This window comes from Anolis sagrei, chromosome 3 (assembly GCF_037176765.1).
Source record: "Anolis sagrei isolate rAnoSag1 chromosome 3, rAnoSag1.mat, whole genome shotgun sequence".
In the NCBI taxonomy this organism is placed as follows: Eukaryota; Metazoa; Chordata; class Lepidosauria; order Squamata; family Dactyloidae; genus Anolis; species Anolis sagrei.
This window is the reverse complement of record NC_090023.1, coordinates 27,231,437-27,256,310: the sequence shown is the minus strand read 5'-3', so window position 1 is coordinate 27,256,310 and position 24,874 is coordinate 27,231,437. Positions and strand designations below refer to the sequence as shown.

Below are 24,874 nucleotides of genomic sequence, written 5' to 3'. Positions count from 1 at the left end.
GTTTCACTTATTCACTTCAGGTCTCCTGTACATGTTACACGGTCTTCTCAGCACCTTTGCTGTTTATGCCATTGAAAATAATAGGGCTTGCTATTATCCGTGGCTTCACTTATCCAAACAAAATACAAGAACGCATCTACTTTGGATATGGGGGTCATACTGTACTTAGTAACCCTAGTGCTTTGGTCTGAGGGAAACAAAAGGAACACGAAGGCAGTGGAAATGAAATATCTTTTCAGATATTTTCTTATTTAGCGTGCTTGACTGTCTGGGACCATAAACAGGATCCCTCCACATTTCAAACATTTGTTGTAATTTCCTTTTTTTTTTGTTTTGTTAACGTAGTATTACAAGAAAATATGCTACCATTTCTTTATTTTGTATTGATAGTCAGCATTTTGGTACAGAAGTAATGTTACAAGAAATGTTTTTGCGTGGACTTGCCAACATTGCTGAACTAATGAGCATTACATGTTCCAGACTTTTCAAACTCCCATTTCAATATAATTTGAAATTTTTATGAAGATTTAAAATGAAAATTCTATTTAAATGGGAGCTGGCCAGATATATGTTGATGTACTTGAAAAGCTTGGGATTTGTAATGCTCATTAGCTCAGCAGTGTTGTCAACTCCATGCCAAAATAATAAAAATTGTAACTGTTGAAAGTGTTTCTGCTACATTTTTATAAATTAAAAATTGACTTCATGGAAATCAAACATGTATCCCATCTTTTATGTAGAGATAAGTCTGCAGAGCTGCATTTATATAATGAAAAATTGGAGTGACACAAGAATACAATAAAGACTTTAAATGGTTTTATGTAGCCTCTGAAAGCTGTCGTGTTTTCCTAATTCATAATTAATTATTTAGATGTCTGTGTGAATCACAAGTCTTTCAGTGTTGTGCTTTCTAGAGTTTGAATTACAGTATGTAATAACCAGTAACTAGATTGCTTTTTCTGATAACTCTTATATCTTCTTTATCTTTCTAAAATTCCTATTTCAGGTAACACAGCAAGATGTAAGGAAAGAAAATCCACTTCAGTTCAAATTCAGGGCCAAGTTTTTCCCCGAGGATGTATCTGAAGAATTAATACAAGAAATAACCCAGAGACTTTTTTTCCTGCAAGTCAAAGAGGCCATTTTAAATGATGAAATTTATTGTCCGCCTGAAACTGCTGTTCTTCTAGCTTCTTATGCTGTTCAAGCCAAGTATGGCGATTACAATAAGGAAATACATAAGCTAGGATATTTGGCAAATGACAGACTGCTTCCCCAACGGTAAGCAAAAGATTATGAAACACTATGGGGTATAGCATATCAGTTGAATGCTAAGCATGCTTAATGGCTTAAGTAAAACAAGATTTACCACCACATGTCACAAGACAGGTTTCAGTACACAAATGCTGCATCTCCAGTAATACACCTTGTTAACTGAAGCAGCTTCACACATCACTACAAATCACATTTCAGCATTTCATGACTTGTGAAGCTGCTTCCACCTTCCAAACTTTATAAAATCTTACTTTATAAAATCTGGCTTGTTAGACTTCCAGACTTGCAACTGTTTAATCCATGTTCTGTTTCTCTATCTACCCATCTGGAAACAAGAAGACCAGGAGAGAAATGAAGAAGATAAACCACTGGCTGTTTACCCTGTAGACTTAAGCAACAAACAATGGTTAACACAAACATTACAAATGAGCTGTTAAGACTGGCACATTCCAGTTGAAGCACACTGAATCAAGGAAGCCTGTGCCATATAAAATGCATTATTCCTTAGTGTTGCAAGGGATTTTGAGGTTTTTGCTGCATCGTGTTAACATGACTACATACTGTCATGTTAACTTGTTATGTCTTCATAGCTGATGTGCCTTAATAACTCCTAACAGTTGTGCTTACAGAGGATATAAGCACTGTAGACCACAAATATAAGCCATTGTTTTTGGCCCCTTTTTAACAAGGAGCTATTTTCTTTAGTAATGAGACTAAACTTAGCTAGTTTGACTAAAAACCTTAATGGAAGGCAAAAGGAACATCAATTCAATTGTAAAGATCCAAGTCCCATTTCAGTGTTGTCACTTTAAGCAAAGAACAACTGATGGTGGATAAACCACTGGTAATATTGTTTTTACTATTCCCATGCCATTAAATTCCTTTGAATATCTGAGGGACAGTTAGACAATCAATCATCTAAATCAGCAGAATTTAGTTTTATTTTCCTATTATATTATTTTTATATTAATTGTTGAGGTTTTTTTTTTGTTTAAATAGTTGTAAGTACCCATATATTGTGAATTGTAAAATGCAAAACTTTCTAAGATAAGATAAGATAGGTTTGCCCGAAGTAGTCACTGTAGTTGAAATGGTAAGGTAGACTAGGCATACGTTTAGTTATTCACTACCTTTCTCCAAGTTTTAAAAATCAAGTAGTGTCCTTTTAGACTTACAGCTGCTTTTTGGAATACTGATAAAAAGAAAACTGTATCAACTTAATTTGCAATCTTCCTTTTTTATTTTCAAATACTACGATTTCTGATTACTATTAAGTTGCATATACTCTGAGAACTCTTAGTGCCCTCTCATTTATGTTGCTGTAAACTAGATTTTGCATAAAACCCAGGGTATACATTACATGGCTATCTTTATTTTCACAGTGTATTGGAACAACATAAATTGACAAAGGAACAATGGGAAGAGAGGATACAGAATTGGCATGAAGAACACAGGGGAATGTTGAGGTAATTTTTGTAATAGTTGTATAGTCCTCCAAGCTTGAGATTAGTTTGTTTTTGCTTATTGATTTATGTTTATAACAGAAACATGTTATCTTTAGTTCCATTCTGTACATAACTGGCTTTGTTTTTGGGTCGCTTTTCTCTAGTTCTCCTTTAAACCTTTAAAAGCACCGGGATTGTGGCTCAGCTGGCTGAGTGTCAGCTGTATTAAGATCACTCTGACCAAAAGGTCATGAGTTCGAGGCCAGCCCGGGCTGGAGTGGGTGTCCAGCCATTGTGTAGCCCATTGTCGACCTTTGCAACCCGAAAGACAGTTGCATCTGTCAAGTAGGAAAATAAGGTACCACCTTAAAGTGTGGGAGGCTGAATTTAACTAATTTATGAGGCCATAAAGAAAGAAGACTCCGGGGAATGTGGAATGCGGAAGAACTTCATCGGTGTCGTTGATGGACGATGAAAAGCAGCAGCTCCCCTGGCGGCCAGAAAAAAGTTAAATAGCCTTGGTGTATTTGTCTGTATTTGTTGTCTGTCAAACTGGCATTGAATGTTTGCCATATATGTGTTTACTGTAATCCGCCCTGAGTCCCCTGCGGGGTGAGAAGGGCGGAATATAAGAACTGTAAATAAATAAATAAATAAATAAATAAACCTGTAATAAAAATAAGACGTTTTGTTAATTTACTAGGGAAGTGAGCAACATTAAATAAAGTCGGAGTTTTTTCCAAATGAACATGCATGAAATGATCATGGAAGATCCCTTTAAAATGGATGAATGTTTGTACCTAGTTGGCCATTTTGCATCCATTAGTTTTCAGTTGTGTTTAGTGGATGCAAGGTTGGGTTCATGGCCACTTTTGTTATTACAATAAAGGTAGAGTTGCATGTTATTTGGTTTTAAATTATTTTTTCTTCCTTATCAGGGAAGATTCTATGATGGAGTATCTGAAAATTGCCCAAGATTTGGAAATGTATGGCGTCAACTATTTTGAAATTAAGAACAAAAAGGGAACTGAGTTATGGCTTGGTGTTGATGCGTTGGGTTTAAATATTTATGAACATGGGGACAAGTAAGTAAAAACAGGATATATTTCACTACGTCCAAAATACTGTTCAGAAATCTTAATAATAGTCTTCTTACCAGTAAAACCTGCAAGTTATTTTTAACATATGATCCTAGGAAGAGAATTTGAGATGCAAAAGTTAATTAATGGTGAAGAACTTGTTTTTTTCTCTCTGTTCTTGTTCTTATTACAAAATAAGTGGATAACCAAGTATTCTTGTCTTTAATATACTATATTAAAAGTGTCTTTTTTTGGGGGGGGGGGGATAAAGTATGTGTGATCTTTTATTAAGGATTCTTCTGTCTTCACTAAAGGTTGACTCCCAAGATCGGCTTTCCTTGGAGTGAAATCAGAAATATTTCATTTAATGACAAAAAATTTGTGATAAAGCCTATTGACAAAAAGGCCCCTGTAAGTAAAAATAGTTTTAAGAAAGTGGCATGTGCACACCTGTTCCATTCCTCTCTGATTCTTACTATTCTCTAGTATTTTGTGCCTGTATTTTCTAATAGTTTTGGAAATAATTCCATGACCCCTTTCCACCTGTTGATTGCTAGTCTGTTTTGAATTAGATTTTTAACTTTTTTAATTAAAATATATAGATTGATGCAAAGCCCAACTTGAACTTCATTTGATTTTGAAAATAAAGGAAGCATTTCAGAACGATCTAGACTAAGTTGTAGTCCAGCATTCTCTTTTCAAAGTGGCTTGCAAAACACCTCTGGGAATGCACAAATAAGGAATGTTCTGCGTCAGTTTCAAAGTATCAAATACTTATTTATTTATTTCTTTATTTATATCCCATCTCTTCTCTACCCCGAAAGGGGGACTCAGGACAGCTTACATAGGCAGCAATTCGATGCCTTTACATGAACAGTTAAGACAATAACCATTAAACATAACCATCAAACCATTAAAATACATAAAATACATAAGCCATTAATTAAACAGTATAAAACCTTAATTACCAATAAAACTGTATCCTCATGTTATCTCTACAGAGTGATGCATAGTCTTGCTATTAATATTTGTTTCAAGAAAACAATTACATAGATCGATGGAGACTACTGAATATGTCCTTCTATAAGGTGTTGACAGATTTTGAAGCCCAAATTATAATTTTTGCTCTGACCTATCAATTAAGTTGGTCATTCCATCTTGTGCCAGCCCCTGGTTGCTGCCACTATTTTGCTGCCCAGGCATTTGAAAGGGCTAGAAGTGGTACCGTAGTTTTTAGATAGAGGGGATGACCCTTCTTTGGGGGTTTTTTTGGGATGGAATAAGCTCTTGCCTTTTGCTGCTCTGCGCAGAGAAGGGGGTGGTTCTTTTTCTATCAGAATTAAGGTACAGTTTTCTTACTGATTTGTGGATCCAAGTAAATCCATTTTCTTACTGATTTGTGGATCCAAGTAAATCCATTTTGGGGGTTGATTTTTTTTAAAAAAATCTTGACTTCTACATGAGTATATAAGGTAGATCAAATAGCATTTTATCACTTCTGTCTTGTCAATCTATGGGCTAAATAATTCATATTTACCTTAGCCCCAGTTCTGTTGGAACACATGATGTTTCTCTTGTTCTGATTTTATTTATTTTGTGTCAAAAGTATTGCATAAATACATATAAAACTGATAAAATAGAGTGGCTAAATAATTTTTGACCAAAAACGGGCAACAGTGACCGCATTTTCTGTAGCTTTCAAGAGTTCTTCCTCTGTGTATGAGACAGATGCATTGCGGGCAAGCCTATAAGTGCTGAGTTGTTTGTTCTGCTCCACAGTCGCACAAAGTGGGGGATTCTTCTAGGTAGTGCCATTTTGCAGGTTGTCTTTTGATCTGCCCACTCCACTTCTTAGTCTGTTCAGGGACTTTCACGTTTTTCATTCTTGATTTATCTTTGGAGGAAGACCCTTGTGGGGGGCCATCCAATTGGGATTTCCTGGTTTAGCTGTCCAGCAGGATGATGATGAAAAAACATTTTTTGACTCTTTACTTTTCTGCTCAGGAGCGGGACAGAATTTGAGGCAGAACATTGCATAATGTTTGATGGAGCAAGGGGCAAGTGCAGTGTGGGCAGATTTAGCCACCCCTGGTGTTGACAGGTGGAACTTCCAAGATCTTAGCAATTGAGTTCAGTTTTGGGAATGCTGTTCATCAAGTTCTGATGATGAAATCCCAACCAGACTGTAAAGAGGTCTGAAAGAATCTCTAAAGTCAGAAAGTTATGTATATGGGAGACAAAGAGAAAACAAAAGATACTCGATGGAATTGAGTTGCAAGAGGAAAATACAATATGGGCAGATTTGCCACTTTCTGGTGCTGAAGAATGATTTTTCCAGTATCTTAATAATTTACCTCAATTTTTGAAGTGCGTGTTCACCTTCTAGCTCTGCAGTGCATATGATGAAGCTTTGTGTGGGATTTAATCAGGCATAATTGATGTCCTTCCTAAACATGGCTGCATCATTGATAATTTCAGTTGGTTTCATTGGAAAGTGAAAGTGTGTTGATATTGAGATGCTGGAATCTCATTTGCAAGAGTGTTTAGCTAGAATGTTATTTGTAAATCTGTTTATTTTTAGGACATGAATAAGATGTCAGTAACTTAAAACATTTTTCATTAGGATTTTGTCTTTTATGCACCACGGCTGAGAATTAATAAGAGGATATTGGCATTGTGTATGGGAAACCATGAGCTATACATGAGAAGGAGAAAGCCAGATACAATTGAAGTTCAACAGATGAAGGCCCAAGCCAGAGAAGAAAAACACCAAAAACAGTTGGAAAGGTATAATATGGACTAGTACCTAGGAACAAAGAGTGAAAATGTATTTGTTTTAAGAACTAATTTCATAGTCCAGTTTTTCCAAAATAGTCTGTTACAAAGTAGGAATTTGAGATGGACTTAATGAGGAAAAATATGACCACAGTAGACTCTGTGGAGTCAATTTTCTGAAAATGGTGGCCTTAGTGGAAACTATTGTTGTGTTGTATCAAGAGAGGGAGGCAATGTTCTGTAAAGTTCCTGGTTTTTCTTTGGCCCATGTTTTTCCAGCTTGTACTACAAAATGTGTCTTTCTGTAAAGATCAGTGAGAACAGTCTGCTTCAACTGGACTTTTAATGCTTTGGGGTGAAATAAAATACTTACACTGACATGCTTGCCCCATATCCCCACTGTGATTTCAAATGAACCTGTACTAGTTAAGTTGAATATTGATACTGAAATTACCTCTTGTGGCAGGCCTATAAGTGCTGCTAAGATATTACGATATATGAGCCACATTGGATTGTCTATGTTCATTCTTAATGAAGAGGAGAAGGTGATGCAGACATCCAGTGGTATACAGCTTCATAACTGAAGCAAACCATTTGAAGTTTATTACTCTCTTTAATTTTCTACTCTGGTATATCTATATCTATAGTAGTTTTTTTTTTTTTTAGTTTAGCATATTTAGATAAAGTATATTTATTCTTCAACTATAAAATGAACATCACTTGCTCTTCACTAGATATATACTTGTTTCTCTTCAATTTAGAGCACAATTAGAAAATGAGAAAAAGAAAAGAGAAATAGCAGAGAAAGAAAAGGAAAGAATAGAACGTGAAAAGGACGAGTTGTTGGAACGACTAAGACAAATTGAAGAACAGACAATGAAGGCACAAAAAGGTGAGTCTTTTGCTTCACATTAATTTGTTTTAGTTATCCGTGGAATGTGTGTGACAGAATAGGAAAGAAGAAGGCAGAGGGGTAAAGTGGTTAATAAATTTAGTCCTAAATTGAATTGTTACTTACAACTAGAATAGGCTGTTGAATATCGCTTTGGTGGATCTATTCAAGTTGGGACCAGAGTTGGATTTAGGTTAATTTTTTTAATGAATTGTTAATTGTTGCTTTGGTGGATCTACTGTAGTTGGGATCAGAGTTGAATTTAGGTTTTAATATTTTTACTGCTACTTTAATATGAATTTGAAGTGCACACAGCTTTTTAATTGCAACCGTTTACACTTATGTTTGAGTGCAGTTCATACATAATGTTCTAAACCAGGATTTCTTAACCTATTTTGTTCCACGGACCTCTGTGCCAGTCAGGTGAAATTCAAGGACCTTGTCTCAGAACATAGTAGCAGATAGGTGCCCCTATATTTCAATTAGAGGCCAGAGATTTTTTTCCAATTCAGACTCACAGACCCTCAGAAATCTTTCCATGGACCACCAAGGGACCCTTGGTTAAGAACCCCTGGTCTAAAGGTTTCATATGTTGGGAAGAATGTGGATTTTCAGTATTTACTTGTGATTTTTGGATGTATGCTTATAACAAAAGTATAAGCCTAGATCAAAATCAAATTCTGCTGTAGGGCAGTAAATATGACATATGGGTTGTTTTAAGTTTTTCGGGCTGTATGGCCATGTTCCAGAAGCATTCTCTCCTGACATTTCACCTGGATCTATGGCAGGCATCCTCAGAGGTTATGAGCTTGTGACCTCACAACTTCTGAGGATGCCTGCTATAGATGCAGGTGAAATGTCAGGAGAGAATGCTTCTGGGACATGAGCATACAGCCCGAAAACTTAGAACAACCCAGTGATTCTGGCCATGAAAGCTTTTGACAATACAGTATGGCATATGATGTTCTTCTCTAAATTTTAATTTTTGAAGTAGCTACTACTTAGGCATGAGAGAAAATTAGATTTTATCTATAAACTACCATCGTAGTATAAGTGAACAAAATTATGTGATATTTTTATTTTCACAATACTGAAACTCTTTTAATCTTGTTTGTATAGGTCAGATATGTAAATTAAGAATAGAAATCTATGTGGAGAAACTCACAGCTGAGGGAAATGACAAAGAAGAAATCAACCAGGTGTTCCATATTCCAGTTCTCAGGGAAAAGTTCAGTTAGAATCTATTTACTCAAGGAGCATTTCTAATTTTTAAAACAAAGTCTTTATTTTGGTAAATAGAATACCTTCTGACTGTTTTGTAGGGTTTCGTATATTGCTTTTAATGCTACGTCTGTTTATTTTTTTTAAAAGTTTTTGAATTGTAGCTCAATTGGCCTATGATACAACTTGAAGTCAAAGTGTCATTTTAAAAACATTTAGAACATAATTGGACAAAGATGTGTTGATCCTTTTTAAAAAAAGAAAATGGATGATTCCTTGGATTTTTCAGCATTTAAACATCTGTTTTCAGGATTTAAAGATCTCCTTAACAACTTGCATTAAAGTTCAGTAATCAGTAATTCTCCAAAGTCTGCATTGATTTGTGATGTGGCACATTTCGGCAAAAAAATGAACAATCTAATACTTGCAGACCCAGAGTATCTGCCCACAGAAGTCAAACACAAATAAAAAGCAAAAGCAAATCACACTAGCTACTTGTGGCTTTTCCCAAATCAGGAAGTCCTTGTGGGAATTGGATTTCCTGAAGTGAGACAACTGGAACAACCAGTAACAGCTAATAAAGAACCAAAATATACAGGGATGAAAAATCCTAGGTGTTAGGAATTCTCACTCACTCCCCCCCCCCCCCAAAGTAAATGTGTGGTTGATACCTTTAAAATTAGATGTAGTTGTCTGAGAACAAGAAGCACTTTTACAAGCCTTAAAAGGAACCAGGGTTTGAAAAGGGTATTCCCACACTGTCAGGAATTATCCCAAATTCGCTATTGTTACACGGAAAGAGCGGTGTGGTACTAAGCTGCACTCAAAGAAACTGCAAGGAACAGGAGAAGCTGCTTTTACTTGATCACTGCATATCCACTTAGCTCACTGGTGTCTACTGAGAGGCAGTGGCTTTTCTTGCTCTCATGAAGCTAACTGTCCCATCCATGGCCCACTAATCCTTTTAACTGGGCAGGCCAGGGATTGAACTTGAGACTTCATGTCTGGAAGGTGTAAGGTGTACTGCTGTGTGTTATTCTTGCTGTGTATGGTGTAGCTACTCCTATTCAACCACCTTGGGTATAATATATTTGGTGAATTGGCTAGCTTCTGAGCTCTCTTTTGCTTTTTTGCCTCTCTTTCAGCCTAATTTTTGATAGTGCTTATTTTTATCAGATCTACTTTACAAAATCTCATAGTAATCTAGGCACGAAGTTGTTTTAAAGATATTTTTGTGGTATCAAGATCACCACCAAAAGAGTAAGGAAGACAAAACACTGACTGCAGTGCAAAATGGCATTCAGTTATAATCCTGTGTATTTGACCTGCTGTACAAGCAGGCCTTGGCTAATCCCATTCAGTCTCCATTTGCTTCTGATCTTAGTAAGCAATGTGAGAGTCTTAATCTGTGCCTTCTTGGAAATTTTCAATCTACTTTATTTAAAAAACAGGCCATCTCTTGGATTTGCAGTTCTTTATCATTGTATCCTGCAATATTTCAGATTAATCTACATATCTACATTGAAATATGGTTTTGTTTGTGAGATTTTTGAGTCATTATTTATAAATATTTGTACAGAACTAGAAGAACAGACTAGAAGGGCTCTTGAGCTGGACCAAGAACGAAAGAAAGCAAAAGAGGAAGCAGAGCGCCTGGAGAAAGATCGGAGAGCTGCAGAAGAAGCAAAAGCTGCTCTGGCAAAACAGGCTGCTGATCAGATGAAAAATCAGGAGCAGCTAGTAAGATGTTTTATGCAAACTTTGAATATTTAGTTTTCTAGGAGACTTGATTAGAACTGATATGTCCAATGGTGATTAGCTGGTTCAAGTATATTACCCCATGGTGTCCCCTGAGCATGAAAATTCAGTGTTATTACTGATTCTCATATTGAGATGTACAATGGGCAGTAAGGAAAGAGAAAGAATGAAATTTTAAACTCCTGAAATAATGTTACATCACTGTCTCAGTGATATGCCATGGTGTTGTCCTTAGTTTGTGGTGGTGAAACTTTCCTTGTTCCATTGGGAAGCTCTTCACAGTGAAACATTCCTAACTCCTATTCTTCTTAGCTTCAAAAGTAAAGAAAAACCTACCATATTAAAGCATCTTAAAATTTACACTATATTATAAATTCTGTTTATAATATAAAACTGAATTTTGTGGTATTTTATTTTGTTTTATTTCAAAATAAAGTACCCTCAATAGAAGAGTTTATTTTGTCAGGTGTTTTGGCTGGTTTCTAAATGTTTTTATTAGATGTGAGATTATAATTAGTGGTTTAATTTATCTATTATTAACAGAAGTTTTTAACTTTATGTTCTTAAATACATTATAACAGTAGCCTCAATTCGCTTCTGACATGATAAATTAAAAAAACAGAATGTGAAATTACTATTTTTTTTACAAAGCTGTGTATAATATCTGGAATCACTCAGCAAAAGTATGAATCTTTCCATTTATGGAGATGTATGTTTGATCTAAAATAGTTTTTTTCTGGTTTATTAGGCAGCAGAACTTGCTGAATTCACTGCTAAGATTGCACTTTTGGAGGAGGCCAAGAAAAAGAAGGAAGAAGAAGCCTCAGAATGGCAACACAAAGTAATCCCTTTGTGCATGAAAAATGGGAGTTGTGAACTGTATACCTGAGTTTTTAATCAAGGCATTTTCTAGCAGTGCTGTCTTAAATCCAGATTTAGCTATACATAATGGTTGGTCTATTCAAATCAATGGGACTTAAGTTGTCAAATGATTTCAATAGATATCATTGAAGATGAGTTGAACTTTTGGTATACTGTGTGTGTGTGTGTGGGGGGGGGGGATAACATTAAACTAGAGGTGGTCAACTGCTGGGGTTGAGGTATGCAGTTCCTCAGTTTTTTCTTCACTCTTTTCGTGAGGGAATAAATTTCTAAAATCACCCTGTTACGCTATACAGACTACAGAGGCCCTCCCTGGACTTGTACCAAAGTCTTTGCAGTTTGGTCTTTAAATCCTCGTATTGTGTTAACTTTTCCAGTTGCTTCTCATTAATTCTGCTGTCGCCTGGGATTGTAACATCATCATCATCATCATCATCATCATCATTATTATTTATACCTTGTTTTTTCTCTCCACAAAGAAGCTTACGTCTGCTCACTGCATTCCTAATAAATAACTTCTGTGGCAGCTTTTAGTTGTTTGTAGTTTGTGAATATTAAATGAACTTTTTTGTTACCCGTAGGCTTTTGCAGCCCAAGAAGATCTAGAAAAGACCAAAGAAGAACTGAAGACTGTGATGTCAGCTCCTCCCCCTCCACTGCCCCCTCCTCCTCCTCCCCCTCCTCCTCCACCAGTTGTTCCTCAAACAGAGAATGAACATGATGAACAGGATGAGAACCATGCTGAGGCTAGCGCTGAATTAGCATCTGATGAAGCTGTGAATCATAGAAATGAGGAAGAGCGTGTAACGGAAACACAGAAGAATGAACGTGTTAAGAAACAGCTCCAGGTATTGAAAGCTTACACTAAACTAACTGTGCAGCTGGAGGGTGGTATATTCTTCTCAAGAGTGTCTCTTCTTTGCAATTCCTTCTTATAATATCCTAGATAGGTTTATATATATTTCCCAGGATTATCATCTATAGGCAGGGTGTAGGGGGCAGGGGCAGGTATGGAGAACACATTCAGTTCATTGGTTGAGGACTATAAGAAATGCAAACAATAATAATAATATATATATTCACACATAATTGAGAAATTGTGTTTCGTGTGATAATCCCTCATGTGATATGTAAAGGAGATCTGAATATAGTTTACCACTAATGCTGACTTATGAAATGGAAATATTTGAGGACTGCATAGGTTTGGAGTATAGCACTTTATGTAATATACAGCATTGAGTTTTTATGGTGAAAGGCTCAGTAAAGCAAAAGGTTTTTAAATTTTTCATGAACATTCATAATACAGATGTACTTGTTCTGTCTAAACCAGTGGTTCTCAACCTTCCTAATGCCACAACCCCTTAATACAGTTCATATTGTGGCGACCCCCAACCATAAAATTATTTTCGTTGCTACTTCATAACTGTAACCTTGCTACTCTTATGAATCGTATTTTAAATAGGTGATATGCACGATATATTTTCATTCACTGAACCAAATTTGGCACAAATACTCAATACGCCCAAATGTGAGCACTGCTGGAGTTTGGGGAAAATAGACCTTGACATTTGGGAGTTGTAGTTGCTGGGATAGTTCACCTGCAATCAAACAGCATTCTGAATCCCACCAACGATAGAAATAGGCCAGACCTTTTACACAGAACCCCCATGATCAACAGAAAATACTGTGTTTTCTGATGGTCTTTGGCAACCCCTCTGACACCCCCTTGTGACCCCCCCCCCCATGGGTCCTGACCCCCAGGTTGAGAAACGCTGGTCTAAATAGTGAGCATCTAGTTGAAACCTTTAAACCAAAGATCAGATTATATTTTTATTGACTCATTTAGAGCAGACTTTTTGATGACATTATTTTTTAAAAGTCTCTAGGCCATTTCAGTGATGCATATCAAAGCACTGTTTATTTTGGAAGGTCATCAACATCAATAAATGTTGTTTTTTTTTTGGAGTGAGCATTTTCTTTCCAAGTTTCAGTCTGACATGAAAAATTGATGATTATTTCAGAAGGATATAGAAATTAATTGATCCACCCAACAGGATAATTACTACCTTGTGTGTTCTCTCTCCCCCTCCTTTCTCAAAAGGCAAAGAAACCAAAATAACTTAGCCCTCCCACTTGCTTGTAAGGAAGGATTACTTGAGCCATGGATTTGGAAAACTGCCAGCGTACAAAGAATTAATGCAACTCCAATGCTTCTTTTTACACTGTCGGTTCCCCTTTACTAGTAATGCCTCCAAAGAACATGTAAATGATTAGTTGTGTATCTGTTAATCATAAGTGATTTTTAAAAAACAGCATAAGGTTAAAACAGTTATTACACAGTTAAAATTTGAATATTTTGAGTAAGGTTTTTGGATCTGAGATGCTGATAGTTAAAAAAATGTCATAGAAAAATGTGTAACTTGCTTTACTTAAAGAGAGTACACATGTACTCCCTTGTTTCATGTATAAAATTAAGCTCTATGGTTGGAAGACATTAGGGCATGGCTTGGCATCATTTGGCACTCTGCGTGTGGGACCTCAGCTCCCAGTGTTCCTTTCTATTGACTAAAATGACAGGGGATGCTTTGACTATCTGTACAGCAGCATGTGTAGGGCTGTGCAGTTCTCACCCTGCTTAAGAGTATAAGGTAAAGGTAAAGGTTTCCCCTTGACATTAAGTCTAGTCGTTTCCCACTCTGGGGGGTGGTGATCATCTCCATTTCTAAGCCGAAGAGCCAGCATTGTCAGTAGATGCCTCCTAGGTCATGTGGCTGTCATGACTGCATGGAGCGCTGTTACCTTCCCACCGAGGCAGTACCTATTGATCTACTCACATTTTCATGTTTTCGAACTGCTAGGTTGTCAGAACTTGGGACTAACAGCAGGAGCTCACCCTGCTCTCTGGATTTGAACTGCTGATCTTTCGGTCAGCAAGTTCAGTAGCTGAGCAGTTTAACCCACTGTGCCACCAGGGGCTCCTGCTTAACAGTATAGACCACGTTAATTTTGTTTAGCAAATGAAATGTTGAATGCTATATCTAGGAGTGACAGGATCTAAATTCTTACTGATCTTGTTCAATAGGCCTTGAGTTCTGAGTTGGCCCAAGCCAGAGATGAAACCAAGAAAACCCAGAATGATGTCCTTCATGCGGAGAATGTCAAAGCAGGCCGTGATAAATACAAGACTCTTCGACAGATCCGACAAGGAAATACAAAGCAACGCATTGATGAATTTGAAGCAATGTGAGAGCTGTTCCTTTGCATATATGTTCTTCATTAAGTTTGAACCACCAGCAGAGAAACACAGGCCTTTCCACATGTGAAAGAAACACACCCCACCTTGCCAAAGCACTTAGACCCATTTGTGGTTTAAAACACATTTCATGGCAGTCGATCAACAATAAGGCAGTCTGTCCGCTATGACTCTTTGGGGGGGGGGGGGTAGTTTCTGTAATCTCATTTCACATATTCTTATTGTTTGTCCTCTAAAAGTTTAATATGGTCAAAGCTGTTAACCTAAGCCTTGACCATTTGAAAGAACACTAGCTTTTACTTTATAAAACTGGCCATAGTTTTGGCATGGGTGCACTTTGTAACGTTCTTTTCAGCTTAGTGAATTTGCAAGGATTTTGGTAATGCTGATTTATCATAGATATGATGGTCCTTCCCCCCTCCCCCAGAAGGGTGGAATTATCTGGTGTTTCATGTCCTGTCATCATTGATGGTTTTCTTTGCCTACCTGTTCACAAAGGTCTAGATGGCAGGTAGCTGTTCCTGTAAAAAATAGTGGAACATCACCTGTAAGCGCTTATGTATAGTTCTCTTTTACCAAAGTCTTTCATATTTCAAGTAGGAATAGGAAAAGAAGTGAAGTTCTTTCAGTTCTCCTCCCCTTGCATTCGTTTAGTATGAATTGCAGTGTGGGAAACCTGGACCTTTCTGGCAAGGGAGCATATGAAAACATCAGTCCCGAAGAGGGGACAGTATCCTACCTCACTATTTACATGATGACTGGTCCTTCAAACACCATGTTAAGATGCTAACTGTGTTAAGCTGGGTTCTCCATAGCTAAAAGCCACATGCATCTAGGAGCCTTTACTTTTTAATATTTTGTTCTATTACAGATAGATTTATAGCATTCAAAGAATATACAGCTGCCTTTTTGTCAAGTGAAATTCTGCATCTTGATGTAACCTGTCACTATATCCTGTCCAATGAGAGGATATGACCTGTATGGGCACGTTTCCTGAATTCCTCTGTACGATATCACTGTGAGGCTCATTTTTTGATGAAGGCTGTGCATAAAACAGCATCTGACAACGCACTCTAAGCCCCGTTCAACATGCTCTTCTTGTTCTTTCCTGAAAATTGAAGCAGTAAGGGAGGACACAATGTCAATGTGCTCTGCATTTCCAGGGAATATAACAAGGGGAATTGTGGCAGAACAAGGAACAGATGAGTTACATGAACAACCATTAGGTGGAAGCAAACATGCATCCAGTGAATATTGAATGTGTGTCTAGAATTCATGTTGAATCGCTCTTACCTGGAATGACTAATTAGAATCTAGCACCATGAGGATCATGTTGTTGATAGAAGTGAAACTGAAATGTGTGCAGTGTTTCTAGGTATTTAATTAAAAGTTGGAAGAAGGAAGCTCTGCTTTCTCTGAGGATGGTTCAGCTATCTTTTGTTAGGTATTATGCACTCAAAATTCACACTTACCTGTAACAATTGCCATTTTTATAAAATTTCCATGCACAAGTTCCCTATGAACCTTTGTGTTTAAGAGAGATCCTTCAAGGGGGCACATTATGAAAGAAACACATACACCGGTATATTATTTTTGGATAAGGGTAGCTGGCTAGCCTTGTATAGACTTGCGTGCAAATGGTGTGCACGTGCCCAAAACACTGTTTGATTGCCCTGGGCATTTCTGCTTCCTGTTGCAGAAAATGGGGCAAGCATCTTGCATTTTTTTCATGCAGTGAATTACAAAACCTGTATATCTGAAGTGTTCAAAACCTTTGCCATAGCAGGTGGAATGCAGTGCATGGGTTTCCCCTGAAATGTATGCATGGGCATTGACATGCTAGCCTGCGAGTGTGAGGAGTAGGGGAATACCAGTCAGGTTTGCTGTTCATTATCTATGATGTATAGCTTAGTACTTAAATGGATCTAATTCATTTATAAAAACTGTGTGAATTTTTCTAAGCAATCAGGAATTAACCTATATTGCAAGGTTTTTCACTATGAACAAAATGATGCTGATGATACTGGTCACCAGCTTCTGGGGAAATACCCCCACATGCTTCCCCTCTTCTTCCCCCTCCCCTCCTTAGCATCATGTTTTGTGTTGTAAAATTAAGCTACAGTAAATAACACCTATTATTTTGGATAACATTCATTGGCTAACAATAAAGAGAATACAGTCATTTTTCTGAGGTCCGCTGTTGTTATTTGATCCCAATTAGTTTTACCTGGTTCTTTCCTGTAAGCATAACTTTCCTAGAACCAGTAAATAAATATCTGAACAATGCATAACATTATGTTGGGACAGAAGTGGAATTGAAGTGTAAGCAGAAACCTGGGAGGGAGATGGGCAGTAGCATGTCAGGGAGGGCAATTGTGGAGTGAACAATACAAACATGGGCACAAAATTGGTCTCACAGATAAAGAGCTGGATGAAGCTACAATTTTCATGTGGCAGAGTTTAGATATTCTTTCATTGATGCCTCTTGTGAGGTGACCCAAATGCAAAGATATGTGCCTGTATGCTTGAATCTACTTTGTTGAGGTACATGAGGAGTAAAACATTCACTGCTAGTACCATACATAGATGGAGCCCCCGGTGGCGCAGTGAGTTAAAGCACTGAGCTGCTGAGCTTGTTGATCGAAAGGTCGCAGGTTCGATTCCGGGGAGCGGCGTGAGCTTCCGCTGTCAGCCCTAGCTTCTGCCAACCTAGCAGTTCGAAAACATGGAAATGTGAGTAGATCAATAGGTACCGCTCTGGCGGGAAGGTACCGGCGTTCCACGCAGTCATGCCGGCCACATGACCTTGGAGGTGTCTACGGACAATGCTGGCTCTTCGGCTTAGAAATGGAGATGAGCACCACACCCCAGAGTCAGACATGACTGGACTTAATGTCAGGGGACTACCTTTACCTTTACCTTTTACCATACATAGACTTTGGAGGAAGCACATTTGAATATCATTGACTTAAGGTTGCACATGAAGCAACTTAGCTTTTAAGTATCAAAGTGGTGCGCTGCCTGGTTTGTGAAATCCAAATTATCTAAAACACATTTCATGTGCACATCAGTTTATATTCAACTGTTAATCATGGTTTGTGGCATAGGTTATGCACAATGTCCTGCACTCAAATAAATTTATGACAGTTCATGCAAATGAAAGCTGTTCAGTTAAGCCCCTACTTTAATACTATACTCCTTTATCTGCCCATTTTAGATGTTGTAATTAATAATTCTCTGGATAGTCAAGTGGTGTAGTCCACTTACTACTGGGTTTTCCCTAAGCGCCAGCTGACTAGACAGGAATTGGATTCAGTTACAACAGTTTTCTCCTCAGCTTTTCTCGTCACTCTTTTATTTTCTGCCTTGTCGGCTGGTTTGGTACTAGTATTCCATTAAATTAAGTGGAAGAATGTGTTGACTGGATTGGACTTTGGGAAAATCTTGATCAGCATGAAGATCTTTGCATGAACTTGGATTTGAGATCACCTTGCTTATGTAAAATGGATAAATTCAATTTAATTAACTCTGAGCTCTTTGCGGGATATATGGAACTAAGTAGGAATTTATCCATACATATGCTTAGTCTTTGTAACCACAAAGAGTCCAGCCTGTGATTCCAGTAGCATGCCACTATCCCCATTTCAATGGTCAATTAAGCATGTATCCAGGAAAAGCATTTCAAGCTTTTATTGAAGAATGATTCAGAAAAGGTTGCAATGCTCACCATTCCCATACACCACTGGTGCTAATTTAAGGTGCACCTGCAAGAGTGCAGTACTTAATGGAAACTGTTTATCATAGTGCGAATGGAAGTTGCTGGTTGTAACACAGAGATATTCATTTGACCCCCACTCCTACCACAAATGATTTGCAGAACATTTATGTACATTAACATATATTTGTGGAAAATGTCATCTGCTGTTTTAGATCACTGTTGTCCAGAACCCGACTTCTCAAAAATAAAATGTGTTTTCCAGCATTTTTTCTGCCAAAAGGTTGCTTTAGGGTGCATGTTATTCCTTATCCCACAGCATATAAAAATCTTTCTTGAAAAAGTAAAATAGAAGTTTTCTTTCCACAGAGATGTATTGGGGTTGAACAAGTATTTTTAACGCACTAGGTCTTTCTGATAGTTATTTTTTTATGTAAAAAGATCGCATGGGATTACCTTTTCTCTTCTAATATGTAATGCAATTAGGGTGAAAAAAGAAAGGCAACACTAGTTTGAAACCAGAGAAAAAGATAATCGGAAAACCATATAAACTGCAAATATTACAATTTATTTACAAAGATGCTCAGATTTTTTGTTTCTCCTAGTGTGTTTCAAATAGAATTGTGCCAGAAAGACATTCGTCACTTTTTCACCTTGAATTGTAAGCCTTTTTGGCCACCTTGCCATCATGTAAGATCCTGTGGTGGACAGAAACACACGTGTTGTACTGAACAGGGTTATGCAAGTTTTTTACCTTCACAAAGGAGGAGAGGCCTGCCTCTGCTGATGGGCTTCCATGGATATATGCAAATTACCCTATATAATGTATAAGACTAAACATTGTTGACAAAATATCAACCCCCAAACACTGTTTCTAAGTTATCCACAGGCCAGGTTGCTACTATACCATAAGTCTTATCAAAGAAGGAATAATCTCCTCCGAGTAGACTGGCAAAAGGCAAGAACTTTGTCTATCCTGAGTGAACATAAAAGAAACACCAATCCTTTCTTTCTCCGCCTTGTTTTGAATGGCTGGCTTGGGAAGTGGTGATGACCAGGGGTGGCTCCCCCCTTGAGGTGGCATTGGTGGTTCCCCTCTCTGTGGAATGACCCTCAAGCTATGCATGGGTCATGGCCAAATCCATATTTTTGGCCCCAGCACCTTCCCACGACTTATACATGGGGTCAACTAATACATGAGAATATACTGTAGGGTTGTATCAAAAGTAGTTAAGCAGTCTTTTTTGTAAGCATTTTCTGCAGAATCCAGATTAATTGTACCTTAATGTTGAGAAGAGTCTTTGAGCATTTGGGGGGAAACAGCCAGTGGAAGTATCACCCTATTACTATTGTTATTCTCTAGAAGTGTTAAAGAGTTCATATTTCACTGTTGGATGGAGTAATTGAGGGTTAGAAGCCCAAACACTTGGGGGGAGGCCGAGGGGGGGGGTCATGTTTGACCTTCACTGACATATACTGGTAGGATGTTGTTCTCAATAACATTAAACCTTGGGCTGTGGAGAAATCCAAGTCTTTCTTTTGTTAGCCAAGAAAAATGGTATTTGTCTCTCCCCCTCCCCCAGCTGTATTACTTTTAAAAAACCTTCCTCCCATTGAAACCAGTGGGAGGAGATTGGCATGCATTATCCTCTAACACAGTTCCCAACCTGTGGGTCCACAGATGTTTTGGCCTTCAACTCCCAGAAATCCTAAAAGCTGGTAAACTGGCTGGGGTTTCTGGGAGTTGTAGGCCAAAACATCTGGGGACCCACAGGTTGAGAACCACTGCTCTTAACACTTGCATAGATGACAAGCCAATTTGGGGCAGGTTTGGAGGCCAGGAGAGTTGTGGATCCACAGCCCTTGCTAGCCTTCTCCTTTTCCAGTATAATATCGAAAGGTAAGCACCCTTGGAAGGGGAGAGCAGAAAAGAACTATTGCATCTCCAATATCTTCTGCAGACCATGGAATTCCAGACTATCCTCAGGTAAAGACATAAAAGCAAAGCAGTAAATCAATTTCTGTAAATTTTGTAGAACTACTCTTCAATTTTTAAAATGTAAACATCTTGTTCAGTATCTTTCCCTACAGCTAATAATAACTATAAAGCTACTGTGCACCAAGGTTCTAAAGTGCCACAGCTAAAGAGAAAGATATCTTACACACCAACAAGGGATCCAAATCCCCTCAAAACAGCAGCTGAAAGGCTGCTGGCAAACAGATGAAAGAAATTTCCCACTGGACTGAAAGAGACGCAGAAACATTATTTATAAAACAGCAATAGCACTGTTTGTTATTCTAGTACAGGATGAGAATTGCAACCCTCAGCATCCCTAGAAAGCATAGTTAATGATGAGGAATTCTAGTTGCTGCAGTTCAATAACATTTGGAGGGCTACATGTTTCTCGTTCTTTCCATAATAGGATTTGATCCCTTCTCACAATAACACCTTTGAGCCTTGTTTATGAGAGAAAATATAAGTACGATATAAAGTAAAAAAAGGATGATTAAATAGTTAACAGTTCAGAACCTGTTGGCACTTCAGCAACTAACATCTTGCACAATATTTTGTTGGCTGCAGCCCACTTCATTAGATGCTGTCCCCTTTGACCAAAAGAAAAAAGCTTGACCAAGATCCTGCATGAGTAGGCAGTTATGGCAATGGAGCTCCAGCACTGTAGCTACTTTTGCCGATGCCAATCCCAGAGAACAACCTTTATGCCAGGCAGCAGTCTCAACGAACAGCCCCCTGTAGATAAGGATGCTAGCAAATGAAGACTGTTGCATTGTGCTTCAATGGGTAGCTGGAGAGACTTCTTGGGGTTCTGCTGTAGCTGCTTGTCTCATACACCTGGCAACCAGAAGAATGCAGCAGTCATAATTTCGTAGTCAGCCCCGCCTGTAATGTTTTGCATGAGGCACTGCCTAGGTTAAGAAATAGGCTATGGGTGGCAGGGGTTTTTTTTTGTGTCAGGAGCAACTTCAGAAACTGCAAGTCAATTCTGGTGTGAGAGAATTGGCCGTCTGCAAGGACGTCATCTAGGGGACGCCCGGATGTTTGATGTTTTACCATTCTTAAGGGAGGCTTCTCTCATGTCCTTGCATAGGGAGCTGAAGCTGACAAAGGGAGTTCATCCGTGCTCTCCCCGAAATCAAACCTCCAACTTGTGGGTCTTCAGCCCTGTCAGCACAAGGGTTTAACCCATTGCACCATGGGGGGCTCCTGGTGGCAGGGTGAGTCTCATTCAGTCATTAACTAATGAATGCCAAAATGATGAGATGATAAATCTGGTTTACAACATCATGAATATTAAACAGGACACCAGCCCAACCTCAAACTTCAGAAGTTAGTAACAGCTTTAAACTAAACTTGGGAAAGAGATTGAGGAAAGTACAGGAAGTATGTACAAAAAACAATCCCAAGTAAAAAGCTTGGCTCATAAGGGAACAGGTGGAGAGTATTGTTGATGTATCGCACTGAGCTCAGGGATGCTCATTTGAATTGTGATCTAGCACATTTTGCATGCCTTGCCTGTTGTCAACACGACATCACATGTATATGCAACTTTAAGGAATCCTTGCATATTTCTGTTGGAATCTACACAGCTCACCATTTAATCCAACCATGGGGGCCCCATCACCCTTAAGATGAACTTAACATCCCATCTTCCTGAACGGTTGGCCACATCGACCGAAAATGATGGGAGTTGGGTGTCTTAACACCCAGAGAGCCACACGTTCTACATTCTTGCTCTGGCCCTTTCACAGCTATAACCATACTTGTGCATGTATGGTCCTTTTCTCTTTTCTTGATCTGCTTGGTTTTTCTTCTTCTGTTTCTTTATGCAGGTTACAAAATTACGATCTCTTGCAACCCTTAGGATAAAAACTTAATGGGGAACAACAGAAGAACCTGCCTCTGTGCTTCTGTTATTTGGGAAAAGTTTACAATCTTTTAAACAAGCCAAAGGTGCTAAGTGGTTTTCAACTTTCTTGAAAGAGTTCATCATGGCTATAGGAGATTTCTTTTTCAAGTTTTTCCTTCAAAGTATTGCTTGAAGGGGATGGTGGTTCCTTGAAAAGGTATTCAGACTTTGGAAATGCCTGATGTGATAATTCCCACCAATGTACAGGGGGAAACTGTTTTTTTAAACCTTGTAGTTAAAATGGAAAGCAATAGAGCACTAAACAACCAGTTCTGCAAGAATGGATTGTTCAGATCTTCTCTGCATGGAGCCTGGGCAGAAACAGACGCTTATGAGTCATTGCGGTTTCACTTGCCTTTATGTTCTTTGTTTTGCAAGTTTTCTGTTATGCCTTGATGGCACATCTGGAGCAGAACAATGGAGGATTTGTCAGCAGCAAATGAACATTTCCCACTTTTTTTCTTTTGTTCTGCAGCTGATTTTTGTCTAATTTATATGGCGATATTTTATGTATATATATTGTAAATTGTTTCTGCATACGTATTTGAATAAATTGATTCAACTTGCTCCTGAGTCCGCTTGGTGACTCGGCTTTTCCTGCTGTACCATTGTTAAGCCATCTGGCCAAGAAAATAATTGTCCAAACATCCTCAATGGGAGGCTCTTTGTATTTGGTGGAGAAGAACACCGAAGAATGAACTTAGCTATAGCTCAGGCATTTCCAGTGTTTGAACTAGAATTCTTTGCCTGGAGAAACTAAAAGTCATCTCAAAGAGGGGGGAAAATAAGCAGAACACATTCAATTCTGTTGCTTGTTCTGATCTCCAGATAATCAGAACCTCAATTTGGCTTCATTAGAAATGTTTCAAACAGCTGGCCTTGCCTGACCTCAAGGCAAAGTGGCACCAGGCCAGATGGCTTGACACCCTCCTTCCCCTGCACAGACCAGAAAGCTAGGAGATGAGCATCTGTGAACTTGTGCCTTTTTGTTCCAGTGTGAAATGGCTCCTGGAAGCCATGGCAGCAACTCCTCGTATCTGGGGGCTTTTTCTGGGATGTGCAAATATTTTCTCTCTTAAAACACTATCACACTTTCAGGAAAAGGCTCTCCTGGTCAGTTCTCCAGTAGCTCTTCTTTGGTGTATAGTAAAGGTAAAGGTTTTCCCCTGATATTAAGTCCAGTCGTGTCCGACAGGGTTGGTGTGTATCTCCATTTCTAAGCCGAAGAACCGGCGCTGTCCATAGACATCTCCAAGGTCATGTGGCCGGCATGACTGCATGGAGCACCAATACCTTTCTGCCAGAGCAGTACCTAATGATCTACTCACACTTGCATGTTTTTGAACTGCTAGGTTTGCAGAAGCTGGGGCTAACAGCAGGAGCTCACCCCACTCCCCGGATTAAAACCTGCGACCTTTCAATAAGAAAGTTCAGCAGCTCAGCAGTTTAACCTACTGTGCCACCGGGGGCTTTGGTGTATATCCGTTGTCAAGTCCCACCATTCTGCTCCAACCAGAAAGCAGGGCTCTGTCGTCAACTTTGTGGAATGAGAATGGAGAAAGGTGCCCTCCAAAGACTCTTAGCAAAGGGTGAGATTTACCATGGAGATGCTTCCATTAGGTTTTCCCTAATGCAAGACATAACAAGATTGGTTGCACAATGCAATGAAGAGGGCAAAACTACTGCCACACTATTTTTAGTCTTGGAAATGATGAAAAGGGAAGTGACCATTACGAAAACGAGGCAGTCTTATCCTCTTCATTGGCAAGAGCTGGACTTTTGCGGGTCAAAGTAATACTTCTCAGTTGTATTTTTATCCTGCCTCTCAATTGTGCTCCCACCAAGGGAGCCTTAAAATAAAAGCTGCCGGGTATAATTAGTATCCAGTGGCCTCTTCCTTCTCATCTTCAAACTCATGGTCTGAGAGGGCAGAGTTCAGTAAGCTCAGTGGCATTGCTATGGGGATGTGGGGGTGCACATTGCACCAGGGTGACACCAAAATGATTAAAATGTTTGAAGCTTATAATGCACATGTGTTTAGGTCAGAGATATTATTAAGAAATTACAATTATCTTTCACATTACATGGTTTCATATGCACATGCTACAAGCACGAGCTTTTTTTCATTGCTATTCATTTTTCTTGTTGATTTTGTCAAATTTTCTGGTGTTGTAGCTATAATACTGTGGAGTGTTCTGATATGGAAAGGATGCTCATGAGGCCGAAGAATCCTTGCTGCAACTATCCAGATCTGCATCCGGGTCCAGAATCAGAAATATTAACTTGCCTCATCTCGCTTTTGTGTCCCAAATGACAAGAACAGCCAATAAGGGGGTTGGGCCTTTGCCTGCATCACAATTTCCTGAAACTTACATTCAGCTAAAACATTTCAAGAAAGATGCAGCTCTGTCACTCTCCATTATCTAATTCCCTTTTAAGTACCTGCATGATGAAGCCTCAACATGCAGATATTAAAAGCTTGTATAATGGATTTTGTAGTATTTAATTGCCTAATAAAGGTATCACAATAATGCATTTTTAATTTTCTTTGCTGTATTTGGACCCATGACCAAAGGATCTGCTGTAGCCTTTACTCTCTAAACAGAGCTTACTTGGCTGTCACCTCCATTTCAAATAAGTGACATAAACATAT

The 24,874-nt window shown here is 38.5% G+C and overlaps 1 protein-coding gene across 2 annotated transcripts in view; it reads left to right on the top strand.

Annotated features, from left to right (window-relative positions):
• The window catches only part of RDX (radixin), a 44,577-nt gene extending 21,790 nt beyond the window's left edge, over nucleotides 1-22,787 (top strand). For both annotated transcript variants that reach the window (XM_060770985.2, XM_060770986.2), the window contains exons 5-15: nucleotides 1,007-1,281; nucleotides 2,658-2,741; nucleotides 3,659-3,805; nucleotides 4,114-4,210; nucleotides 6,423-6,586; nucleotides 7,336-7,466; nucleotides 10,267-10,427; nucleotides 11,194-11,286; nucleotides 11,909-12,175; nucleotides 14,410-14,570; nucleotides 22,145-22,787. In XM_060770985.2, coding sequence (XP_060626968.2) covers nucleotides 1,007-1,281; nucleotides 2,658-2,741; nucleotides 3,659-3,805; nucleotides 4,114-4,210; nucleotides 6,423-6,586; nucleotides 7,336-7,466; nucleotides 10,267-10,427; nucleotides 11,194-11,286; nucleotides 11,909-12,175; nucleotides 14,410-14,570; nucleotides 22,145-22,181 — 1,617 coding nt within the window. In that variant the 3' untranslated portion in view covers nucleotides 22,182-22,787. The remainder of the gene's footprint in view (nucleotides 1-1,006; nucleotides 1,282-2,657; nucleotides 2,742-3,658; nucleotides 3,806-4,113; nucleotides 4,211-6,422; nucleotides 6,587-7,335; nucleotides 7,467-10,266; nucleotides 10,428-11,193; nucleotides 11,287-11,908; nucleotides 12,176-14,409; nucleotides 14,571-22,144) is intronic.
• Nucleotides 22,788-24,874: the final 2,087 nt, after the last annotated feature.